The sequence below is a fragment of the Leptosomus discolor genome, chromosome 5, assembly GCF_034619465.1.
Source record: "Leptosomus discolor isolate bLepDis1 chromosome 5, bLepDis1.hap2, whole genome shotgun sequence".
NCBI classification, from domain to species: Eukaryota; Metazoa; Chordata; class Aves; order Leptosomiformes; family Leptosomidae; genus Leptosomus; species Leptosomus discolor.
Window position 1 is genome coordinate 11,844,937 of NC_141395.1, and position 21,203 is coordinate 11,866,139.

General features: G+C 43.1%; 1 protein-coding gene across 4 annotated transcripts in view; it reads right to left on the minus strand.

The window, feature by feature from the left end:
* The window catches only part of KALRN (kalirin RhoGEF kinase), a 525,904-nt gene that overhangs the window by 336,365 nt on the left and 168,336 nt on the right, over positions 1 to 21,203 (minus strand). For all 4 annotated transcript variants that reach the window (XM_086466145.1, XM_086466144.1, XM_086466147.1 and 1 more), the window contains exons 2-3: positions 21,042 to 21,116; positions 7,159 to 7,273 (exon numbers count right to left, since the gene is read on the minus strand). In XM_086466145.1, coding sequence (XP_086322271.1) covers positions 7,159 to 7,273; positions 21,042 to 21,116 — 190 coding nt within the window. The remainder of the gene's footprint in view (positions 1 to 7,158; positions 7,274 to 21,041; positions 21,117 to 21,203) is intronic.

Sequence of the window (21,203 nt, forward strand, 5' to 3'; positions counted from 1 at the left end):
TGGTGATGCTGTGGAGCTATGGCTCGGCAGCACAGCCTGTTGGCTATTTTGCATGCCATGGATCTGGGAAGATGGGGATGCAGAGAAGGACTCCACTCGGTGCCACCCTTCTGCCTGCTCTGAACTTGCAAGCCTGAATGAACTACCTGTGGTGAGGAGAAATAGCCCACAGCTGGAAGGGTAGGGCTGGAGCAAAAAAGACCAGACCAGTAAAATCAAAAGGCATCAGACCTGAACTGGGTAGGGACACTTGCTTTACTGCCTGGCAAGGGCACAAATTAAAACACTGACCTTCCATTTCATCAGATGTGTCCCCTCATTGAGCCCTATCTGCTGACTCCAGTGAAGAAGGTCTGACTGAGCTCTCACCGGGCTGAAAAAGCAGAACAGTGCCAGTAAAAGGACTTTCTCTTCCAGACCTGTGCATATTCTTTGTACATTAAACTTGGCCTGTAGGGGTGTCTCTGCAATCCCAAATCTTCAAATGAGTAACCTGATGGACAATCTCTATGTTCTAGATGATAGATGAACCAGAAAGAACCCAATATGACTTTGAAATCTCAGCATGAGTCTGCATGGTTGGCAGTAAGAGAAAACTGGACCCCCTCCCCTATAAAAAGGAACAACTGCTTTGGAAAAAATTCAGACACAATAAATGAGGGATTCTTTCATATTAACTGTTTTCAATTGTAGATTTATAGTCTCGAATTAAGCAGATGTTGACTGTTGAACAGAATGCTTAAAAACACAATGGCAAGTTGAAATCCTCGTTTCTCTGTATGTGGCAACCAGTAATTTAAATTATTTATTGGAATACAATCAATATATAATAAAATGGAGCAAGCTACTACTTAAGAATACAAAAATATTGAAGAAGTTAGTGTGAAAAAACAGTAACACATTTTCAGATCTTTCAAAATGGTGCAAATATTTTTGGATAAAATACTGACAACTTACAAAGGGATTTGCAAAGAGATGCTCCTGCTAGACCAAATAGAAGATATTGATGATCACTGATAGAAGTGATACACAAAGCCCAGCTTACTCTGCCTTTTATTAGTCTTTAGAAGAAAAAGGCTATGTGAGCTGTGCAATTCACAGTACATTAACTACGAAGATCTGTATCATGCTATTTGTGCTGTTCACCACAAAACCAGTCTGAAAACACTTGCACTGTTATCCAGCTGGCAGTCAGAGCAGGGCTCAGCAGCTAACCAAGCTGGAACCAGTCTGAGAGCACTCTCAGCTCTCGTGGATGGCAGAGGAATAGAGGACATTCGCTTTAGGCCCAGAGCCGTGCAAGATTGGTCCTTAACGCTACCCAGAAAAACAGCAACAGGCAATGAAAGCAGGAAGTAATTTGGAAACCGATATGGAAAGCCCCCGTTTACCTTAGGCTTGGATGAATTTTCAAAAAAATTCAAGGGATTAAAAATAAACAAACATGGGAAATTAAAATCTTGTACCTATTAAAAACCCCTGCCTGCCAACCCCCCAATTTATACAAGACAGTATCACAAGAGCTGGAGAGGCTGTTGTTTTCACCCCTCTGCTGCAAGTCAGGAGCAATAATACGTAGGTCACTCCTGATACACATTCTAACAGGGTCTCCAAGATGGAGGTGCTACAGAAACCTGCTTCATTTCTTCAATCTGTGATTTTAAACCATTTTTTTTTTTGTCCAGTTTGCCATGTACACTGAGACCAAATTGTTTCCTTTAGGTCAGTCTTGCATACTGGATTGTTATCGCGTAACTTTTACTTTCCCTCTCTTTAACCTAAGCATCTCCAACACCCTCAATCTTTTCTCATAACTCCTGCTCCCCAGGCTTTTATGGATCTTGTTGCTCCCTCTGCACTTCCAAGAAGTCCACATTTTCTAGCAGGTTCTGGTAAACAGGGGAGCTTGCTGGGCTGGCAGCTGCAGACACTTACTGCAGAATTTCAACATCAATTACAGCCCCTGTCCACTCATCTAGGAATAAAATGTCCAACAAGTTATTACTGCAGCTGGAATGAAATCAAGAGATCCTCTTTTGAAGAGCTTATATCCCACCGTGAACATGTAACTTGGTCCTGAGGTGGTCAGTAAAGGGACATGGGAAACAGAGTGATGTGGTCAGAAGCCTTTTAAGAGGACAAGGTGAGACCACCAACTATTTCCACAGAAGTCCCCCAGTTCCTAACAGATGGTGATAATAACATCACCTGCCAATACCACATACAATGGAGGCTGGCTTTGAACTGGCTCATGAGCGGCAAAATGCTCTAAAATTCACTAGCATTCATGTCAGTTATATACTGCTAATGAGCTTCTTTCTCCAAAATACATTTAAAAAAAAAAAAAAAAGACAAATTATAATATCTGAAGAAAGAACTACAACTCCATTAGCTTCATTAGTTTCATTTCATTTTTTACTTTGGTATTTTGATACAAGTGTATGGTGGAATAATTATCTTAGAGATGGCACCAGATATTTAGTTACTAAAACTAGTATGAAGTCCCTGGTATTATTTTTAAAATACATGATTATTTTTGTAGACTTACAATAGCCTCCAGAAAAAAATGGTCCTCAAAAGCTTTTTCTGTGCTAGTATCACATAACAGAAAGTAGAGGCCTAGGATTTAATTCCTATCAATCAACAAAACAAGTTTCACACTACTCCCTGCCAAAGGAGCTATATACACAGTACCACAGGTCATCAGAGAACAGCTTAAAATAAACCCAAGAGTGGGTGAGTATTGCTACATTTTGTCATCCCCTGTATAGTTCTTCTAATTTTATACAGCCCCAATCACTGAACTAATTATTAGAGGCACTGAAGTTGTTTTACTGATCCTAGCACCTTGCATCGAACTTGGGCAGCTCTGAGGAGCTGTTCAAACACACAACGCTGTCCCTTGGAAACATTTTGCTGCTGTTATGAGCCCTGGATATCCCCCAGAACAGGGAAATATTTGAGCAGGTTTTTAAACAGAGGACAAATAAAAAGTAGATGTCTTTAAAAATACAGGCCTCCGAGGCATCTCGGGTTTCCCCCTCTGCAGCAAGCACAGAAGACTGCTTATCTTGGCTCCAAAACAGATTGATGTGTTCAGCTGGAAGATTCACTATAGCTGACAGAGAACATTTCCTTCATCGTATTGCTTCACCATGCAAGAAGATAACTCAGGCTAATAATATTCTGTCTCCTTTTTATCCTCCTATAGCCTAGGCATAACTTAATTCTTAATTCCAAAGGGCTCACAGAGGAGATTGGCCTGGTGCTAGTTTCATTTACACATATATAAATCAAAATTCAGTCTACTGGAATAGATGGCACTGTACTGGTGTTAAACAACAAAATCCTCAGCGAGGCCAGAAAATTCCCCCTCAGCTCCCCGATCATAAACACCATGTTATCCTAGATCCAGTTATGCCCTCCAAATTTCTAAACATCGCATACCATTTAAATTTGCATGTAAATAGGAGCTATCCTGATTCACAAGAAATTCAGCTTCGTCTATGCAGAAAACATTAGTGCAAATATAAAACAAGCAGAAAATGGCAGTGTGGTAGAAAGCTGGCATCCATGACAATTATCTTTACTTTTAATGAATAGCATCTTTGTTCCTTAGTAAGTCGTTATAGTGGAACTGTTTGAAGAAAAGGAGTCATAGTGTGCCTGAAAGAACCAGTGTACAGCACCAAATCAGGACCACATTTGTCCACAGCATGATACCCACTCACAGCCTCCTCTTAGTACCCAAGACTCCAGAATCAGATGTTTGAATCTTCCAGGACCCCTAAGTCACCCCAGGTACTATGGACTGCAAGGTTACTATCTGGGGACACGAACAAACCACGTTCCTAGATCTGAAGTCTTAACCCCCAAGCAGCAGTCCCCCACCACACAGGAAACCCCACTGACTGCAAGCACCTGCCTGACCGTGCCTTGCAGCTGTGTGAAAGCCCTCACTATTCTGCTGTAACTCAAACACACATCACTGCTTTCAGAAAACCCACATTATTATTCTGGTTTTGAAGAAGGAATTGCAGAAAGCTGAATCAGAAACTTTGAAAACTGTTAGCAAGACCTTGGTTTCACTTACCCTAATCTATCATCATATTTCATCACCAACCTCATACCTCTCAAAGCTCCCAGCAATGCGCCACCTCTGCCCCCTCCATTAAGACATAAAACAAGGGTTAAGTGACAGATAGTATCAATGTGGATAGCAATCTGTCTCACTCAGAAACTATTGCACTGGGAATAAAGAAAGAATTATTATACTGGTGTCAATATGATAAATTACAGTCTCTCTTTTTCTTAAAGAAGAATTTCTAGTTTTTCAACCAGCACAGAAAACTCTCCCCCTTTCAACACTCTGAACATCAGAGCAGTTTCTCCTGACATCCTGTTCAGAGTCTCTGCTAATAAAACTACTTATTTTGGTGGATGGCTGATGCAGTCATTCATTACAGCATTTGGAATAAATATGAACCAGGAGCCAGTGATATGAATTCAAACTGTTCCTTTCATATATTTTTTTAAAAAAGTAAATAAGTTTGAAAGCTCTGCTGGTTGCCCTTGTTAAAGTGAACAAAATGTTTAGGGAAAATGAGTTTTCAGTGTTTTCTCACACCACACAGGTTACACAATGCTGTACTACAAACCCGCAAAGTTTGTGGTCACATTTCCCTCCTACAGCAGTGAGTCCGCAGCTGTGGCACCAGGCAAAACGGGACTAGGAGGAACCTAAAGCAGTCATCTCCTGATTCATCATTCCCTTTCTGTAACATATAGGCACAGAGGTTTGCCTATAGAGTTGTGGAGGAATCAAGAAGAAATTAGGTGACTTATTCTAGTGCTAATGGGAATCCCTTAGAAATCTTTTCCTTATGTCCAGCCTAAGCTTCCACTGCTTCAGTGTAGCACTTTTGTTTCTTGTCCTAGCCATAAGAACCCTTTCCTCTTGCAGCATCACAACGTCCTTTCAAAGACCATTCCCTCTCCCTTCTGTTCTCTAGGCTGAGCAACCTCTACTCTTTTTTTAATCCTTCTTTGAAAGACCACTTTTTCTACACCTCTGATCACTCTCGCTGCTTTCTGCTCCACACCTCTCAATGTGTGATATCCCAAACAGGAGACAGTACTCTGGTGAGTGTCTCCATAGAACCAATTTGCAAGGATCCTTAGGAAACTGGTGAAAGTTCTTCGTAAGTAGCCAGTCCATCACTTCTGGGCACATTTTCATGATGGGAGTTTGTACAGCAGAGGAAGGAATATTCTCTGGTGTAACTAGAGAGATGTCCTTCAAAGGCATCAAACATCAGGGCAGAACAAGGCTTTGCAGTGGGGACCAGGAAGGGGAATGCTTTTTTAGTGTTTCTAGAGAGACAAGCAGCTGAGGCTTGTATTAGCACCTTCAGCATGCACCCCTGTCCCCCAGCTCCTGCATCAGGAGAGAAAAGTCATGGCTGGACTGATTCAGAGTGAGGCAACCAAAAGCAGCTTCAAAGATTGAGCAAATCGATTTAGTTGTGTGAGAATGGGGAACAGACGGGATGTATCTTGCTATTACTGCCATCTCCATGAGGGAAGAGCAATTAGTAGGAAAGGTTGACATGTTAGAAGGTAATCTTTGCTGTGCAATTGCTTGCAACCCCAAGCAATGTCATATCTTGCGACCATGCAAAAAATGGTAAGCTGTAAGGGAGCAGTTTCATTACTGCAGCATCTGGAGAGGGATTGCCAAGCCCTGGGACACGCATTCGCAGCTAGTGACCTACTGCCCTCCCAGCCCCGCAGCATGTCCGTAATCTCTCTCACAATATGGTGGAAAATAGAGCTAGCTAGAGGAAAACAAGGCAGGGGGTGGGGAGAAAAGCAAACCAATTCAGATTATTAGTAAAACCTTGATGAGCAAAAGTCCAACACAGCAAAAAATGCATCACCAGAGGACTTGTGAAGTCTAGGAAATGAGCACTGCCAGATCTGGCACGTGCAGCTGCATTTGCCCCTCACTCTCTACAGCCGAGTGGTGAGTCTCCAAACAGCAACGCTCTTCATTACCAAATGCGGGACCTTTGTTCTCTGCACATCACATGTTTAAGGAACTGAGTGCATTTCTGAGACTCTTATCTCTTGACTTCCAGGTGCAGCCAACCCCTCTGCCCTTCAAGTGTTAACTTCACACTCTTTGAAAAAATATGAGCACTGTTTAACAGGTCATACCCCGGGGTTTAAAAAAGAAGGAGCTCGTTGGTGGCACAGGGCGTGTTGTTGCAACTCTGAACATCCCTTCTCAGCCCTGCACTTGCCCTGGGATAACCTTCACCTCAGTAACCGGTGCAGTGGTTATTGGGTAAGGATACTTGGCAAGCTTGAAAATAGGGAAGGGAAGCTGGATGAGGGCGTGCAGAGCCTTGTACTCTCAGAGGCATTAAACATTGGCTCAGAAATACCTACCTGGGCACTGAGCCCTATAAACTGTCTCCCAAAGCTTGCAAAGATAAATATGCACTGGCACCAGATCTTTCCTCCAGCATCCCTGGGAAGGGGATGGGGACCTGCAAGTTGGAGGAGGGACATGGGGACTAACGTAGCGAAAGTTGCTGGTTTACATGCAGAACTATTTGAAATGCCTTTCTTTGAAAGTTTCCCCCTTAGTCCACCCATGGTCCTTCCTGAGCCTGGAGAAAGCTGCAGGAAATGCTGGAGCTGGAAGTTCTGCCTCCTCACACGGAGCAGCAACTACAGTCCCCTACCCCAGCTCTCCTGAACCTCCCACAAGGTATTAAAAAGCAACAGCAGACAGCAGGCTCTCTCTAGCTTGCTATACTTAACTGCAAGACCTCTAAGCACTCTCCTCACTTTCCACTGCTCTAGAAGAGCTGTGCAGAAACACGGTCAATGAGAGCTGCTCCTTGTTGCTGTCATGAGCCTGAAGCCCATGTTAGCTCACACTGCCTCTGCTGTGAGGCTCCCACATTGCTGCGTGTGTGATAAAAACCATCAGAGCACACACAGGAGGAGGAAGGGAGCACTTTTGTTTCTCTGTCCCAAGAACTGAAGGTACTAAATGTTAATACTTGGAAATCAACAACTGCCAAGAACAAGATCCCCACCCACCCATCCACCCTAAGCTTTGAAGTGTTTTCTTTCTAGCTTTACCTTGGCACGCTGGCCAAATAAGTCACAAGTTTCCGAAGGTCTTCCTGCCTTATTCTGTCGTGATTGCTGCGGGCAGGGAAGGTCAAGACAGGACCACCTCGTTTATCACGGCCACCTGCGGAAAATAAAGGATTGTTAGAAAATCAGGCAGGAAGCACACGTCAAAAAAACTATGTGCACTGAATTGATAAACAGAAATTATGGCACATTCAAGAGCCTGTGCAATCTTTGTAGCTTTCAGGCTTCCCTAATCGACGAAGACATGCTTGCATTTGCTGGAGTTCCAAAGCAGGGAAATAAAAAAATAATAATTAAAAAAACCCACCACACAAGCAAATTTGCGACTAAGATTTTTTCTGACTTCCACCTAACCCTATCAAATCTAATGTAACTGCCAATCCAAGAAGGCAATGCCAATGAAATCCTACTGTGGGGATAGTTTTAAACTGGTGAACACCAAGAAAGCGAAAGTATTTTCCACGGTTACTCAGTGTGCTGCATCATTCATTGCCAGTTAGTTTACAATGTCCCACCAGTGAGAAGTGATGTATCCCAGTAATGTTTATGCAGTAAGACATTCTAATCTATCTGGCAATTTATTAGAAACTGAAATTTTTACTAGAAGTTCATGCATCCTATTTTTTCTGTGTAGAGTGTTGTTGGCAATTGGAATGATTTTTGGTCGGTTTGTTTTGTTTTGGTTTGTTTTTTTCTGTAGCTTTCCTGTCTTAAAATCCACTCCTTTTAAAGTGCCAGTGTCTGGCACTTCATCTTTTACAACGATTGTCAAAAGGCTTAGCCATAAAGGAATGACTCTACCCTGAATTATACAGTCACAAATATAGGGGTGAATACAATTTATTCTACAACACCTTATTCACAACAGAGAATAGAATAAAGTTTAGTAAGCTTGAAACTGCAACCTAGTGCCTCACTCAACATTTAGTTCTTTCTTCACGTATTATCACAGGATTTTTTCAGGAACTGCGTGTTGTTAGATACATGTTTGCATTGTCATCTAGGCAAAAAAAAGTCATAGCAAAACTACAGTTCAGAAAGCTAGCACAGAACTGCAAGGACCTTGCAAACAAGCTGTAAAAATGCAGATGAGTTTGTACTTTTCAATGGAAAGTGTAATCCCTTTAACAGAAATATCACTTTGGAGGAAGGAGAATCACGTGCTTCTCTGAATTAATTTACCTGGCCAACAAGAAGAAAAAGCTACGCAAGGACATGCACATCTCTAGCAGTGATCCGTGCCAATCCAGTAGAATTGGCATGACAGCACATATGCACTTGGAAAAACAGTATCCTGGATCACCGCAGGACAAAGTTTTGCTCTGGGCAGAATTTAGATCGGGACTCAAGGAGGCACCTCATATGGCAGGACTTCCTGCAGGCGGACAAACCAGAAACCAAACAGATGAGATACACGCATGTATCCCCAAGACACAGGTTTTCCAGCTGGCCCTGCTTAGAGAACAGAGAAGTCACTTGTAGATCCAGCTCCCATCTGACAACATACCCCCTGTCCATTTTATTCAGAAACTGTTCATTCAGTTGATGCCACGATAGGTACGAGCTCACCTTCTAGCACAATGTCTCTCTATACAACCAGAGTCATGCAGAAGCAGCTAAAAATAACAATGTTATTACCATTTATACATTTTTTTTAAAAAAAATTTTAACTGCTATGTCCTGGCTAAAGCGTTTTCTACAGCACTGCAGACTGTACAAATGAAAGTCTGTACATGAACTCCATCTATACAGAGGTGCCAGGGTTACCCTGAGTTACAGTTTGTCAGCACTGAAATTCCCACCGTTTTCAATGGATGTTACACACCTGAAGGGCTATGTCATGCAACTCCCCACTGGAGCCAGGTCATGTCTGATGTGCCAGGGGCACAAGAGTGGCAAGCAAGAGATGTCATCTTCATTTTGAGCCCTCATGCAGCTAGGGGTACATACGGAGTATAAAACTGTCCTGCTTAATCTCCACCCAAATCTCTGTGCCTGATGTTTGCCTTTGGCTTCACACTGTGAAGGTGAGAAAGGTCCATGGGAATTTGGTGCCACCTTGGCTGATCCACGCCTCTGCCACATAGCATAAGAACGGGGGTGTAATGTAATAAGAATTCCATTGACAAGGAAATAAGCTCACTTTTATTTTCAGACCTATATACATATATAAGTATAAAAAAAAAAATTCCTCATTTTAAGCACATTCTCTCTTTGTTGAGATTATTTCACACACCGTAACAATGCCAAAACCATTATATCACGCATGATGTGTCCAACAGAAAAGCAAGCCAGCCTATAGAACGGCAAACCAATGTAGTAACTAAACCTGGAGGGAAATATTTTTTCAACACAGGAAGCTTTTCAAGGTTTTGAAAAATTTCCTGTCATATCAAGATGTAACCAAGGCTTTCAAAAGCTTCCAGACATTCACTGAAGCAGAGACCTGAACTTGAATTGCATCCCAGAAGAACAGGCTACTTGCCACTCAGTCAGGCTCCCTCTCCTCCTCCATTCCCAATTATCTAAATATTTCTACAGAGCAGAAAAACACTAAGAGATGAGATCAGGAGACATCCAAGCCCACAGTTATAACCCTCTTCTAGGATATGAAACACCCAGGAAGGGCCAGGAGCTTCCCACAGCCCAGCAGCCCTGATCACTCTGATGCTGCCCATTCATCCCAGCTTAGTAAACCAAAAATTGTGTTTCTGGCCAGGGACCCCTTTCTCACCCACAGTTCCACCAAAGTGAGCTCTGGGGAGAAAAAAAAAGAGAAAAACAAATATCTAAATTCTGGTACGTTGAAAAATTAAATCAGAAAATTCTTGACCCTTTTACTAACAATAACACAAGGATTTCAGCTACAGAAAAGGAGACAGGGTCAGAACATTCCTGTACTGCCTTTGCTTCAGGATAAAAATTGTCCCTCAACAGTTCATCTAAACAATCCTCAGCGGAGCAGGATAAATAAGGCTATAGCACAGAGTCAGAAGTTACCAGGACAGACCAAAGAAAATGGGTTAATTCTTGTTAGAGGAAGAAGGTTATATGGTGACCCAGTTGGAGGTTTCTGGATGATGGAAGGATAAATAAGTGCCTGGGCCTATTCCTTCTAGTACTATGGCACAGAAGAACAAGGAGACATGGAGCAAATCTCAAGAAATACAAGGTTTAGAAACAAATGTTTCCGATTTATGATAAAAGTACTGCTCTATGCTTTGAGCAGTAGTGCAAAATTATTATTACAAGTGCATAGTACATATTAAAATCCTTCACTTGTTTCCAAATTATTCATGAGCAATCCCTAATTTTTATGAATGCCTGCATAATTTAGAATTTTATGAAGAGCCTGCATGAAGAAATGTCAGGTTTCTTCCAGAACAGACCACGGTATGTTTAATTCACTGTAAGACTTGTAGAGTTCAGTAACTGTGGTTTACTCTCTCAAATGCTAATAATATGTAGCTTTTCCATTACATTTTATAACCACAAATCTCACCTTTTCTAGGCAGATATTACCACCACCAAACTTCAGACACCTAACATGCCTGTATTAGGACCCTCATCTCCTCTAACACAGCCTCCAGACAGGTAGCAGCAGCCACCAGAAGAGAAGAAAATCTTTTAGTATTGGCTCTACAAGGAATCTATACATTTCCTCTTCTTTATTATTACCTCCTTTTTTACTGAGGGCAATAGTGAGGTACAGAGAGGGGAAGAAATTCAGCCCAGATCCCACAGCAAATCGCTTGAAGAACCAGGAGTAGAAATGAGGTTTTCTGACTCTTAGTCCACTGTGTTAGAACTTCATAGTGCTCAGGCTAACAGTCAGCAACTACAAACATTATAGAAACTCTATCTCTGCTTGTTAGTAATCCACCCGAGGAGGCTACTCTTGCCCCAAGTCAATCATGATCTCAACACCAGTTTTACATGCACAGTATCTTCAGAGAACGACCCAGCATATTGTTTTAGAAGAAAATTTTAAAAATGGAAGGAAGTAAAGGGTCTCAATTGCTCTAATCAATATGGCCCATCTCCTGACTGCCACTGGGCTCACAGACACGGGATGCAGTAATCAAACATGTCATTAGGTTTGCTAATTACAGTTATTAAATGCTAAAACAAACAGCTGATAATTTCTAATTGTTTTTCAAGGTGGGTTTTCATGGGCTTTGCTCTGATTTAGAGGGGCAAACAGATGGTCTAGTTATTAGTGCCCTGGAAAAAGGAGTCAGAAAAACACATGTTCTTCAGGGCACAAAGTACACTGAAAACAAATATTTAGCCATATATGTCTTCCATTCCTCCTACAAAATCCTTTGTTGTTGTCCTTGCCTGTCAGTGGCTTGCTTCCTCATTCTTCCCATTTCCCTTTCTTCTAGTGTATACAGAAACCATCGCTAAATTCAGCATTTGTTCCCAGAAGTAGGATTACATCACTTTTCCTCCAGAAATTGTACAGGGGATATTGCAGTGATGGCACCACATTAAAAGAAAATGTTAAAGAAACCTCAAAAAACCTGGATGGAAGCAGGCAGCACAGTCAGTGACCTTCCAATGACCACTTTTCTGGTCAAGCCTGCAACCAAGAGGAAAGGGACCCCAGCCACCAGATTCCTGTCCTGGCAGCTGCCTGAACTGATACCTTAATCCTCTCAGTGGTGGGCCCGAATGTTTCCACCTATGGTGGCTCCAACTGACACCAGGTAACTCAAGATGTTGGCCAACTCAGAGTGTTATTAATGTGAACTCTGTGTACAGGCCTTCCCAGTTTCAAGTCCCGAGGCACATCCATCCCTGATAATACACGAAAAGCTCTGTGTGACCATGTTTAGGACAGGAAATTATCAGTTTCCTTTAACGCAGGCTTCTTGTATACAACAGATAATGATTTTATCAAGCTCTGTTTTCAAGCTGCATCTCTCCAGTTGTATCAGCCATTCTACCATGATACTTACCTGCTTGCATGTGTCTATATTTAAGGGATTCAAGCCCTCTGCTTCCTTTTGCACTCCCTTTATAAGCATGAATTTACAAGGATTAACTATAGACACAGACAAATGTCCACACATGTAAAGGCTCCCGAATACCTTATCTAAAGTCCTGCAACACATCAGCAACAGAGGCAGGACCAGTACTCAGTGCCTCTGGCCTCCATTCAGATGTCTACTGCAGTTCAAATAAATACGTTGCTTTATCTGACCCGTGCAGATCATAAGCTGAACAATCTTGATGTTGCAGACTCTGCTGAGACCATAAGTGAGTTTCCAGAGGAGCTGAAATACTCCTCAAAAGGTATTTCAGTCCAAAATATGGTGAAAAAATCAATGATAATGCAGAGAACTAGGAAACAGAACGAGGTCAGCTGATGTCAGGCGCCTCAATAAAATGACAAACAATATGCTCTGGATTCCTAAATCTAATTGACAGACTTCCTAGGAAAGCGAAGTATCAAGGAACTGGTATCCTGAGTCTTAAAATAATATTCCTTTCCCTGCCATAGCTGAGCTCTGTGAGTGTCTGCTTGCTACTAGACCTCCTGTGAACAGACCTCTATACTAAAACTCCTCCAGCTTCAAAACAGACTGATTTGTTGTAAGGGTCATATATAGGATTATCTGTATGACCACCCTCAAATTCAGTAGGTTCCAAAGCTGGTGATTTAGTGCAACAGTGATGGAAATTTAAGGTCCCACAACAAGCCCACCTGCAAATCAACACAGCTGCAGTCACCAGGGCCTGATCCTCCAGCGTGTTCCTCTTTGCAGCATCCCATATCACAGAGTCAATTGCCTGAATCAAAACCTAATAGCCAACATTTGCAACATTACATTTAGGGTTAATAATCAAAAAAACAAGGCTGTATGTTCCCACCATAAGATCCCTTGTCAGAGCAGATCAGAGGTTGTAGACGGGATGCTCAGTGCAAGCACTGGAGGATCCCATTTCCCACCAGGTAGATTTGTTCTGCAATCACCCAGAGTCACTGTATGGATTTGAGGAGACAACCTGTTGTGGCCCGTAATACATCTTCACTGATTTATGCAAGTATTTTTGGGTACTTCTTTAATTTTAAATGTTTACTTGCCAACAAGCCATTGAGAAAATGGTCTTATTTCCCACAGAGAAAGTTATTGCCCCAGTAAAGAAAAACTAAGGACAAGTGAGACTCATTAAAATGAAGGAAACACAAAATGGCGGGGGTTGGAAGGGACCTCCGGAGATCATTCAGTCCAACCCCCCTCTGCTGAAGCAGGTTCTCCTACAGCAGGTTGCACAGGATCATGTCCAGGCAGGTTTTTGAACGTCTCCAGAGAAGGAGACTCCACAACCTCCCTGGGCAGCCTGTTCCAGAGCTTCTTTGTGTGTAAAGCAAAACTTCCAAAGAGAATCCAGAGGAGCCTGTTTCTTCCTCTGGAAGAAAGCTGGTTTGCTGTGAAGTATCAAAGGAGCACCAGTACCCTCCTCTCCAATGCTGACCCTTACTCACACCTATGCAAACTTCGCTGCCTTTTACCCCAGCCACAAGTTAGGTTTTTTGATCTCACCTGCTCTATCACAGATGTACGGGAATAGCTGTATATATTTTAAAAACAATAGGGAAACGGAAAGAAAATAAACCCCAAATCTTCTAAAACAAAACACCCCACTGCACCCCCTCTTGCCCCTGGAGAAAGGAAGGGAACAAAACAGCACATGGCGGTGCCAGTCATGCTGCTGATGGCAGTACTGACAGGCACTCCAAACTCACGTCACTGGGCATAACATTGGAAGCTGTGCAGAATAAGGAGAAACCAAGAGAGGCCATATTCCCCTGATCAAACATTATTTGTCTTCCTCATTTGAGACAAGCACAGAGAAACATCAAAGGCAAAGTTTCTGATGTTCATCAGCAAAGTGAAATATTTGATAAACTGATTTAATATAACTGGCTGCTCAGGTTTGCCACATCCACAGAATGTATAGCTAAAGCCAAGTAGAGGATCCTGCAAATTAATGAAAGTTCAGGGCAGAGTTCAAGCTATTGGACTTACAGAATTGCTATTAGGAAGTCTTTTTCCCCTCCGGTTTTAAGAAGAAATTCAGCTTAGAGCTGGAAAACACTGGCAGATGAAAATGTTTCTGAAATTGCACATTCCAGCAAAGTATTTCCATTTCAAACAGCCTATATTTTCCCACAAAAAAAAAGTATTAAAAAACCCCAACCATTGCTAATACAGAGAGGATGTCCAGTTGTGAATTTCAGTGCTTCTTGTCAGTTAAAATTGATTCCTTAGGAAAAAAACCATGAACCTACAAACCAAAGCGCTTTCACAGAAGTAAGGAAGTTTTCAGAGGTGGCGAGACTCATTGGCAAGACAGAAGAGCACAACTTATTGCAAAATCACCAAAACGGCTGGTTGTTATCGTATTAATTATCTCAGGTGCTACAGTCACCTGCCTATGTCCTTATATTGATTTGTAAGCACCCAGCCTTGATTTCTATATAAGGACAACTCTCAACTACCTGTGTAAATAAAGTTGAGACCTTTACTGAGGTACATATGGAGCTCACTGTGCCTTTAAGGACAAGAAAACCCTGTGAGCTGGAACAGGATGGGATGTATACAGACCTTCTTGCTTCACAGGCTCAGTTCCTTCCTCGTATTGTTATTTTGAAAGTCCCTATCATTAACTGAGAAGCTACATCTATGTGATAGGACACAAGGACCCATCGACCAGGAGGTGGTCAGAGTCCAGCAGGTTTGGGTGACACACAGTTAATGAACTGTGATCCCACAAGTACTTGTGAGTCTTTTTGAATAGAAATTTTGATTAGGTTGATTTTTTGCCCAGTTTTGTAAGGCACTTGAGCCCTTCTGCCTCTCCACAAGGCAGCACAGGTTGCATCGCTACTCACACATGCTAATTAAGGAAGTACACAAAGGAGAAATCCCCCTGGTCTAAGGAGATATTGGTGGATCTTGGCAAGCTAGTGGTGTCTGGGTGCCAGGACAGTAAGTGCTGGCAGTGACTAGACGTTCTCCACAGAAATTGTTTAATTTAGTCCACGGCTATGGTTAAAACGTACGGAAAGAAATATGGCAACTGATTCTGCACACTGCATTTACAACCTGTAAACAAAATCAGAAATCCCAGGAAACGTTTTGATTTCTGCTTTAACTTGAGTCCCAATGAGGACATTTAAACAGCCCCTATAGGTAAAGGCTCCTCTCTATCCTCAAAAATGACCTAACACTCTTGAAAAACAAAAGGAAAATCAACAACAACAAAAAACCCCAGCAGGCTCAGACCTCATCAAAAGACCTGGAAACTTTACAGTCTAAACTTCCTTGTTTTCTTCTTCAAAGAAAAATCTGCATCAATGCAGCAAATTCTAGATGAAAACACGATGGCCCAAAACCACTAGCAAAAATTCAATAGTCAAGCAATGCTATGTTTTTCTAATAGCATATTTCCTCTTTCTGGAATTTCCATTGATTTCAAACTACATCAGGAAATGGTATAAAATGGAAGACATCTTTCTGTAACAAAATATAGAAGAATTGTTGATGTTTCATTTGAAATTCCCATTCCAGAGGAAGAGGAAAATGGAAAAAAGAGCAATTTAAATCAAAACTTTTTGTGCAAATACAAAATGTTTACACGATTCAAAAATTAAATATTTTGGTTAGTTCTATTCCCAACCCAATACAAATTCCAGTGTCTACAAATCAGCATTCGAGACCCCCTGAAACCTGGATCTGAACTCTTCCAGTGCCCAGAGGGCCCTGGGGTCTCATTTCAACCCTTTCTCTGAAGAGTGAAATGCATCCATTGCAGAAAAAGAAAACACATGCTCCTCCACATGTGGTCCTATGTACCTCTGGCACTAAGCGACCTGTGGTGTCTTCAGACAAGTTTTTGGGAAGGTCTGTGTCTTCCCTCTGAGCCTTCCTCTTTGATTCATCCTGCTGGCCCAAATTTAGTGAAACCTATTTGCAAAGTTGTCCTTTCGTCTGATCTATTTACACTGAAATTCCTCCTCTGAAAGACCTTTCAGGAAATCTCTGTTTTCCCTTCAGGCTCTCAGCAAGACTCCAACGTTGCTGCGACTCAGCTCACAAGGCTGCTCCTGAGACATGTGGGGTTGGGGACAGCGGGCTTTTGAAAGATGGAGATGGCTGAACTGTTACCACATCCACTTCTCCCTGCGCTGTGTCTTTTGTTGCCAAAGTCCAAGGAAAGTTCTCTGACTTTCCTGAACACACATTGGGAGCTCTGCTTGTCACAGTTGCAGCAGATCACTGGCTTATCACACCCTTCTGCCTTTTGCTGTTTATTCCTCTGTGCTCAACCACCCTCTCAGAAACCTCACCAGCCTCCTCTTTTGTACTCCTGCCTCGACAGATGAGCAGACGGTACCTGGATGACAGGTGGGAGCCCACGCACTGCCACTCTTCTGAGCCCTCACAGGAACGGGAAGTGCTGGGAAGGATCCTGAGAAACTCTTCTGGGTGGGATGTGGGGAAAGGGTAAACGCTTTCAGTGAGACCCACGGCATTAGTCAACTAACAAGCTTTTCATAGCCTAAGTGTATGAAAAGCACCATGCATGGGAAAGGAACATGGTAACGCATTCCCCTCCCTCTCCTGAGGGCCTCATACACTTCCTCCCATATTGCACTGATCAATAGAAAATCTCCTATAAATATAATCAAGCAGCTGAACAACATCCCAAGTTAAACCACTCTTCTAAAACAGCATCTGTGTTTCCTAGGAAAGACTATAAGCCCAGCTTCCAAAATATTTCACCACCTCTCACTGAAAAAAAACACTTAAAATAATCTACAACCTGTTTTATTTCCTCTCCTCTGCGCTCATCTCCTTCTCAGAATACAAAAATCAGTCTCTGGCCTGTAGCTCGCTCCCTAATGGTTCCCAAAGCCATTCCGTTGCTGGAAGCAACACAGTGAACCATCCAGCAAAGCCAAGATTTTATTAGGGTTTAGGCAACAAGCAGGTGGCCAAAGCCTCCCCCCGCCAACCCCCTGCTTAATCTGCTTCCATGAGGTCAGTGATGGAAGCAATCAGACGGCGACAGCCAGGATGCACCGTGCCCCTGACTGCTCAGGCCATCTCTCTGCTTATGAGTGTTGGGATGGGATTTTCAGGTGCTGTTTAGACACACATACACATGAACTTTACTTGGGTTCAGTCTGGCTCATACATGAGATCATGGACGAAAACAAGAACCAGTTCCAGGAAAAAATCCCAACATTATCCACCCCTTAACTCTCCTGCGGCACAAGGATGCAGATGCAGAGCCCTGTGCCTGCTGCTCGCTGCCGGCTGAGCCAGCCAAGGGGAAGTGCTGGGCACAGAGCCCCAGACAGCGTTTAGGCTGGATGAATCCAAGCCCAGCTAGTTAGAGCTGTATTTCAACTCTGAAATTAAGTGCACTTCTGAAAGCTTGAGTGCTCCTCTGAGATTACATGGCTGTGCAGTCAGGTCCTGTTGTGCCTGCTCTGCAGCAGGCAGCAGTGTCACTTCCCTACATGTTCTGCCCTGCTGCTCTGTGTGGTCCAGGTGTGGAGCATCCACAACAGTGAAGCACAAAGTGTGCTATAGCTCCTGTCTGAAGGAGCTTGTTTGTTCTCTGCAGCTTTCCTGTCGAATCATGGACTAAAACCCCAGCAGATGAGAAAAGAAATAAACTACGTAACTGAGATGTTCAGCTGAGATTTTCTTTGCGCATTCTGATAAATTCTGATGGTGTAAGAACCCCCTTGACAACTTTACTGTACTGTTATCGTTAAAATTAACTATAGTATAAAACTCTGAAGAAGACTCAATAAAAATCTCCTTATCCTCGAGGAAGCCTGATTACAAACGCAATGTGCTCCCAGAGTCTGTGCTAACTTCAGAACAAATTTTTTTTTTTTTAATCTTGCAAAGTCCAGCTATTTGATTTTTCTATTTTGGCAAACATTTTCTCTTCTGTGCTCAAAGCATACTCTAGGAAGTTATTTCGTTTTAATTAAAAAGAACCTAGCCATCAGCTGAAGTGCTCAAATCCTTTTCGTAATCTGCTTTATTACAACAACCCGGGGGAAGACTGGGCAGTACTTAAACTCTGGGCTGCAGGGTGATGCTGGGGCTATTGCAATAAGACACTAACAGCGCAGAGCATTCTAATTGCAAAGGCCCCTGACAATTGTTGCCTGTAGTCATTGCATTTGGAGACCATGGAGAGGAGGTGTAAATCCTAGGACTGCTATTTAGCTAGCTGTGTCAGGAACAGGCACATTTTAAGCATATACAAGTCTGGAGGCTGGTGAGTCTACAAGGAGCGAGCTGTCCCTTGCCTGCAGCGGATCACGGTGCGAAACCCCAGGGGATCATGTTGGCACTGCTTGTTTAACGCCCTCCCACAAAGCAAGCTTGGCCCAAGCTTCTAACGAGCTGATGATTTGGTGTGAGGCTCTCTGGCACAGAGTTGAATGTAGGCATCATCAGTGGAAGGGGCTGTATAAAGGATCCAGACAGGTTGTCGTTATTAAATATTCCATGAATTACCAAATGATCCTGCAGTCATTTCCATGTGAAGCAACAGCAGGAGCCAAGAACTAAATTCCACTACAGTCCCTGCATAAATTCCTCCCTTTCACTTCCCTAGAGCACCCGGTTCGGCTTTGTGTCACAAATAAGTCTGCAGATATGCTGTGTTTTCACAGTATGTTCGCCTCTTTGGAGCAGTGAAAGACAACAACCACGTAAAACATTTCAGGACATTGAGAATGAGACATCAGTGTGAGGTAAAGTAGTCCTGCATGTGAGTACTGTTGGGATAGTCTTGGATTTTCACATGAGACTTTTGGCGTCTCACAAACTTCCTTCAAAGTCACAGAAACACAGAATGTCAGGGGTTGGAAGGGACCTCTGGAGATCATCTAGTCCAACCTACCTGCCAAAGCAGGTTCACCTACAGCAGGTCGCACAGGACAGCATCCAGGCGGGTTTTAAATATCTCCAAGAGAAGGAGATTCCACAACCTCCCTGGGCAGCCTGTTCCAGTGCTCTGCCACCCTCAAAGTAAAGAAGTTTTTCTTCATGTTGAGGGGGAAATTCCTGTGCTCCAGTTTGTGCTCGTTGCCCCTTGTGCTGTCGCTGGGCACTACTGAAAAGAGCCTGGCCTCGTCCTCTTGACACCCACCCTCTATAAGCATTGATAAGGTCTCCTCTCTTTTCATGTCGTTGTTCAGAAAGTTTAGGGTTTATAGTGCCACAGATTGTTTGCCCAAGTCACTGATGGACTCCTGACCCCTGGACCATTTAATTGTTGCTACACGGGAAGGCACCTTACACCAAGCATTAGTCAAGTAAAAGCTTTTCCTGCCTGGCCAGGTGTCTCCATGGCTCCACAGGGTGACGAGCCCCATCCTCACAGGTCTCACTCCAGCACCCAAGATGAGAGCCAGGGAGGAAGAGCTCAGGTACCTAATGACCTCGCTGCTACTCTCCCCTCCTCTGCAGTCAGCATTACTGCAGAGACAAAGGAAATGAAAAAGCAAAGACTTCAAAACAGGGGGCAGCTATTTTTGATGCTGGTTTTCTCACTGCAACAAGGACGATCACCAGAAGCAGCCTGAATGGCTTGCAATTATCAGAAATGCTAGCACTGAAAATACCCTGGTTTTATGCTGCCAATTTGAGTGTCTTTATGCAAGATCATGATCACTTCAGACTTTCTCTTCCCCCTCTCCCTGACAAGCTGTAATTCACGCCAGAAACTACATCACCCAAGCCATTCTCAAAGCCTTTTCCATATTGTCTAGTCGTCATCCACCCCCACGTCCTCAAGATTTGTCTCCTGAATGAAGGTTGTAAATCTTTGTACAGGGTGGCAGGAGATCTTGGAGCATCTCAGTTACTATGTAAATGCAGCATCAATGGTACTTTTAACTGCAAGTTGATCGGGATTTTGAATTGTCCTGTTTTCTCTGGGATGGAATCTTAGGCCAGCCATGGCATGCAGGCCATTAGCAGTTTCAAGCTGGCCAAGTGCTGAGGCTAGGAGGGGCAAAAGCCAGGGCAGCTGAGCCAAGCTGGCTCACAGGTATATTGCATCCTGCACCATAAACGTCACGCTCAGTACAAAAGGGGAAGTTTGCTAAAGATGAGGGAACTTCTCTGGCTTCTTCTCCTCTGGAGGGGCTTGCTTATCATTCTACTCCTGAGGACTGCTCTCCTGTTTGTTATAACTGCTACACATTCATTGGGCTGAGTATAACTTTGTATAGTTTATATTGGCGTTAGTATCAATACTAGTTTTGCTGTTCATTAAATCTGTTTTCATTTCAACTCACAGGTCTCCTCTCCTTTTCCTCAATTTCCCTTCTCAGCTGGGGAAGGGTCACTGGGTGATAGGACAATTGTTATAGTTTAGCCCTGGATACAGACTAAACAAAGACACAAATGAAACACCAGTGATTTACAGCTCCGAGTGCTTATTACAAACAGGAATTAATGCTATTCACTGACCTTGAACCCAAAGGAGGATCCCTGAGCTGTCCTGAATGCTGAAACAGCACAGGTCTGGGCTGGAGCTGAGAAGCTGCATTTCATCGCACCTGTGCTGCCCATTTACCTGTTTCTCAGAACATGAAAACATAGGCCAGTTTCCACCACTCTTGAGTATTACTGGACAGCACTGTTCCATATACAGCCTGTTTCTTAGCAGAAGAGTTAATTTTAATTTAAGTACTACCAAGTCTAAATATGAAACCGGTCTCTTGTGACTCTGCAGTGCCATAAGGACCAGAATGTGGCAGGCAGTGCTCATGCTGGGCTGGTGGGATCCAGAAAAGATATGCTCACCTGACACAAAGGCCACTTTCTCCTTCAGTATAGGAAGGACATCAGCAGCTTTTAAACCGTCATTTCGAAAAGAACCTGCAAAACAGAGGAAAACAGGAAAGCCACATTAGAAGAGAGCACATCCTTGCCCTCAGCTTCACAGACACTGTGCTTCTCAAAATC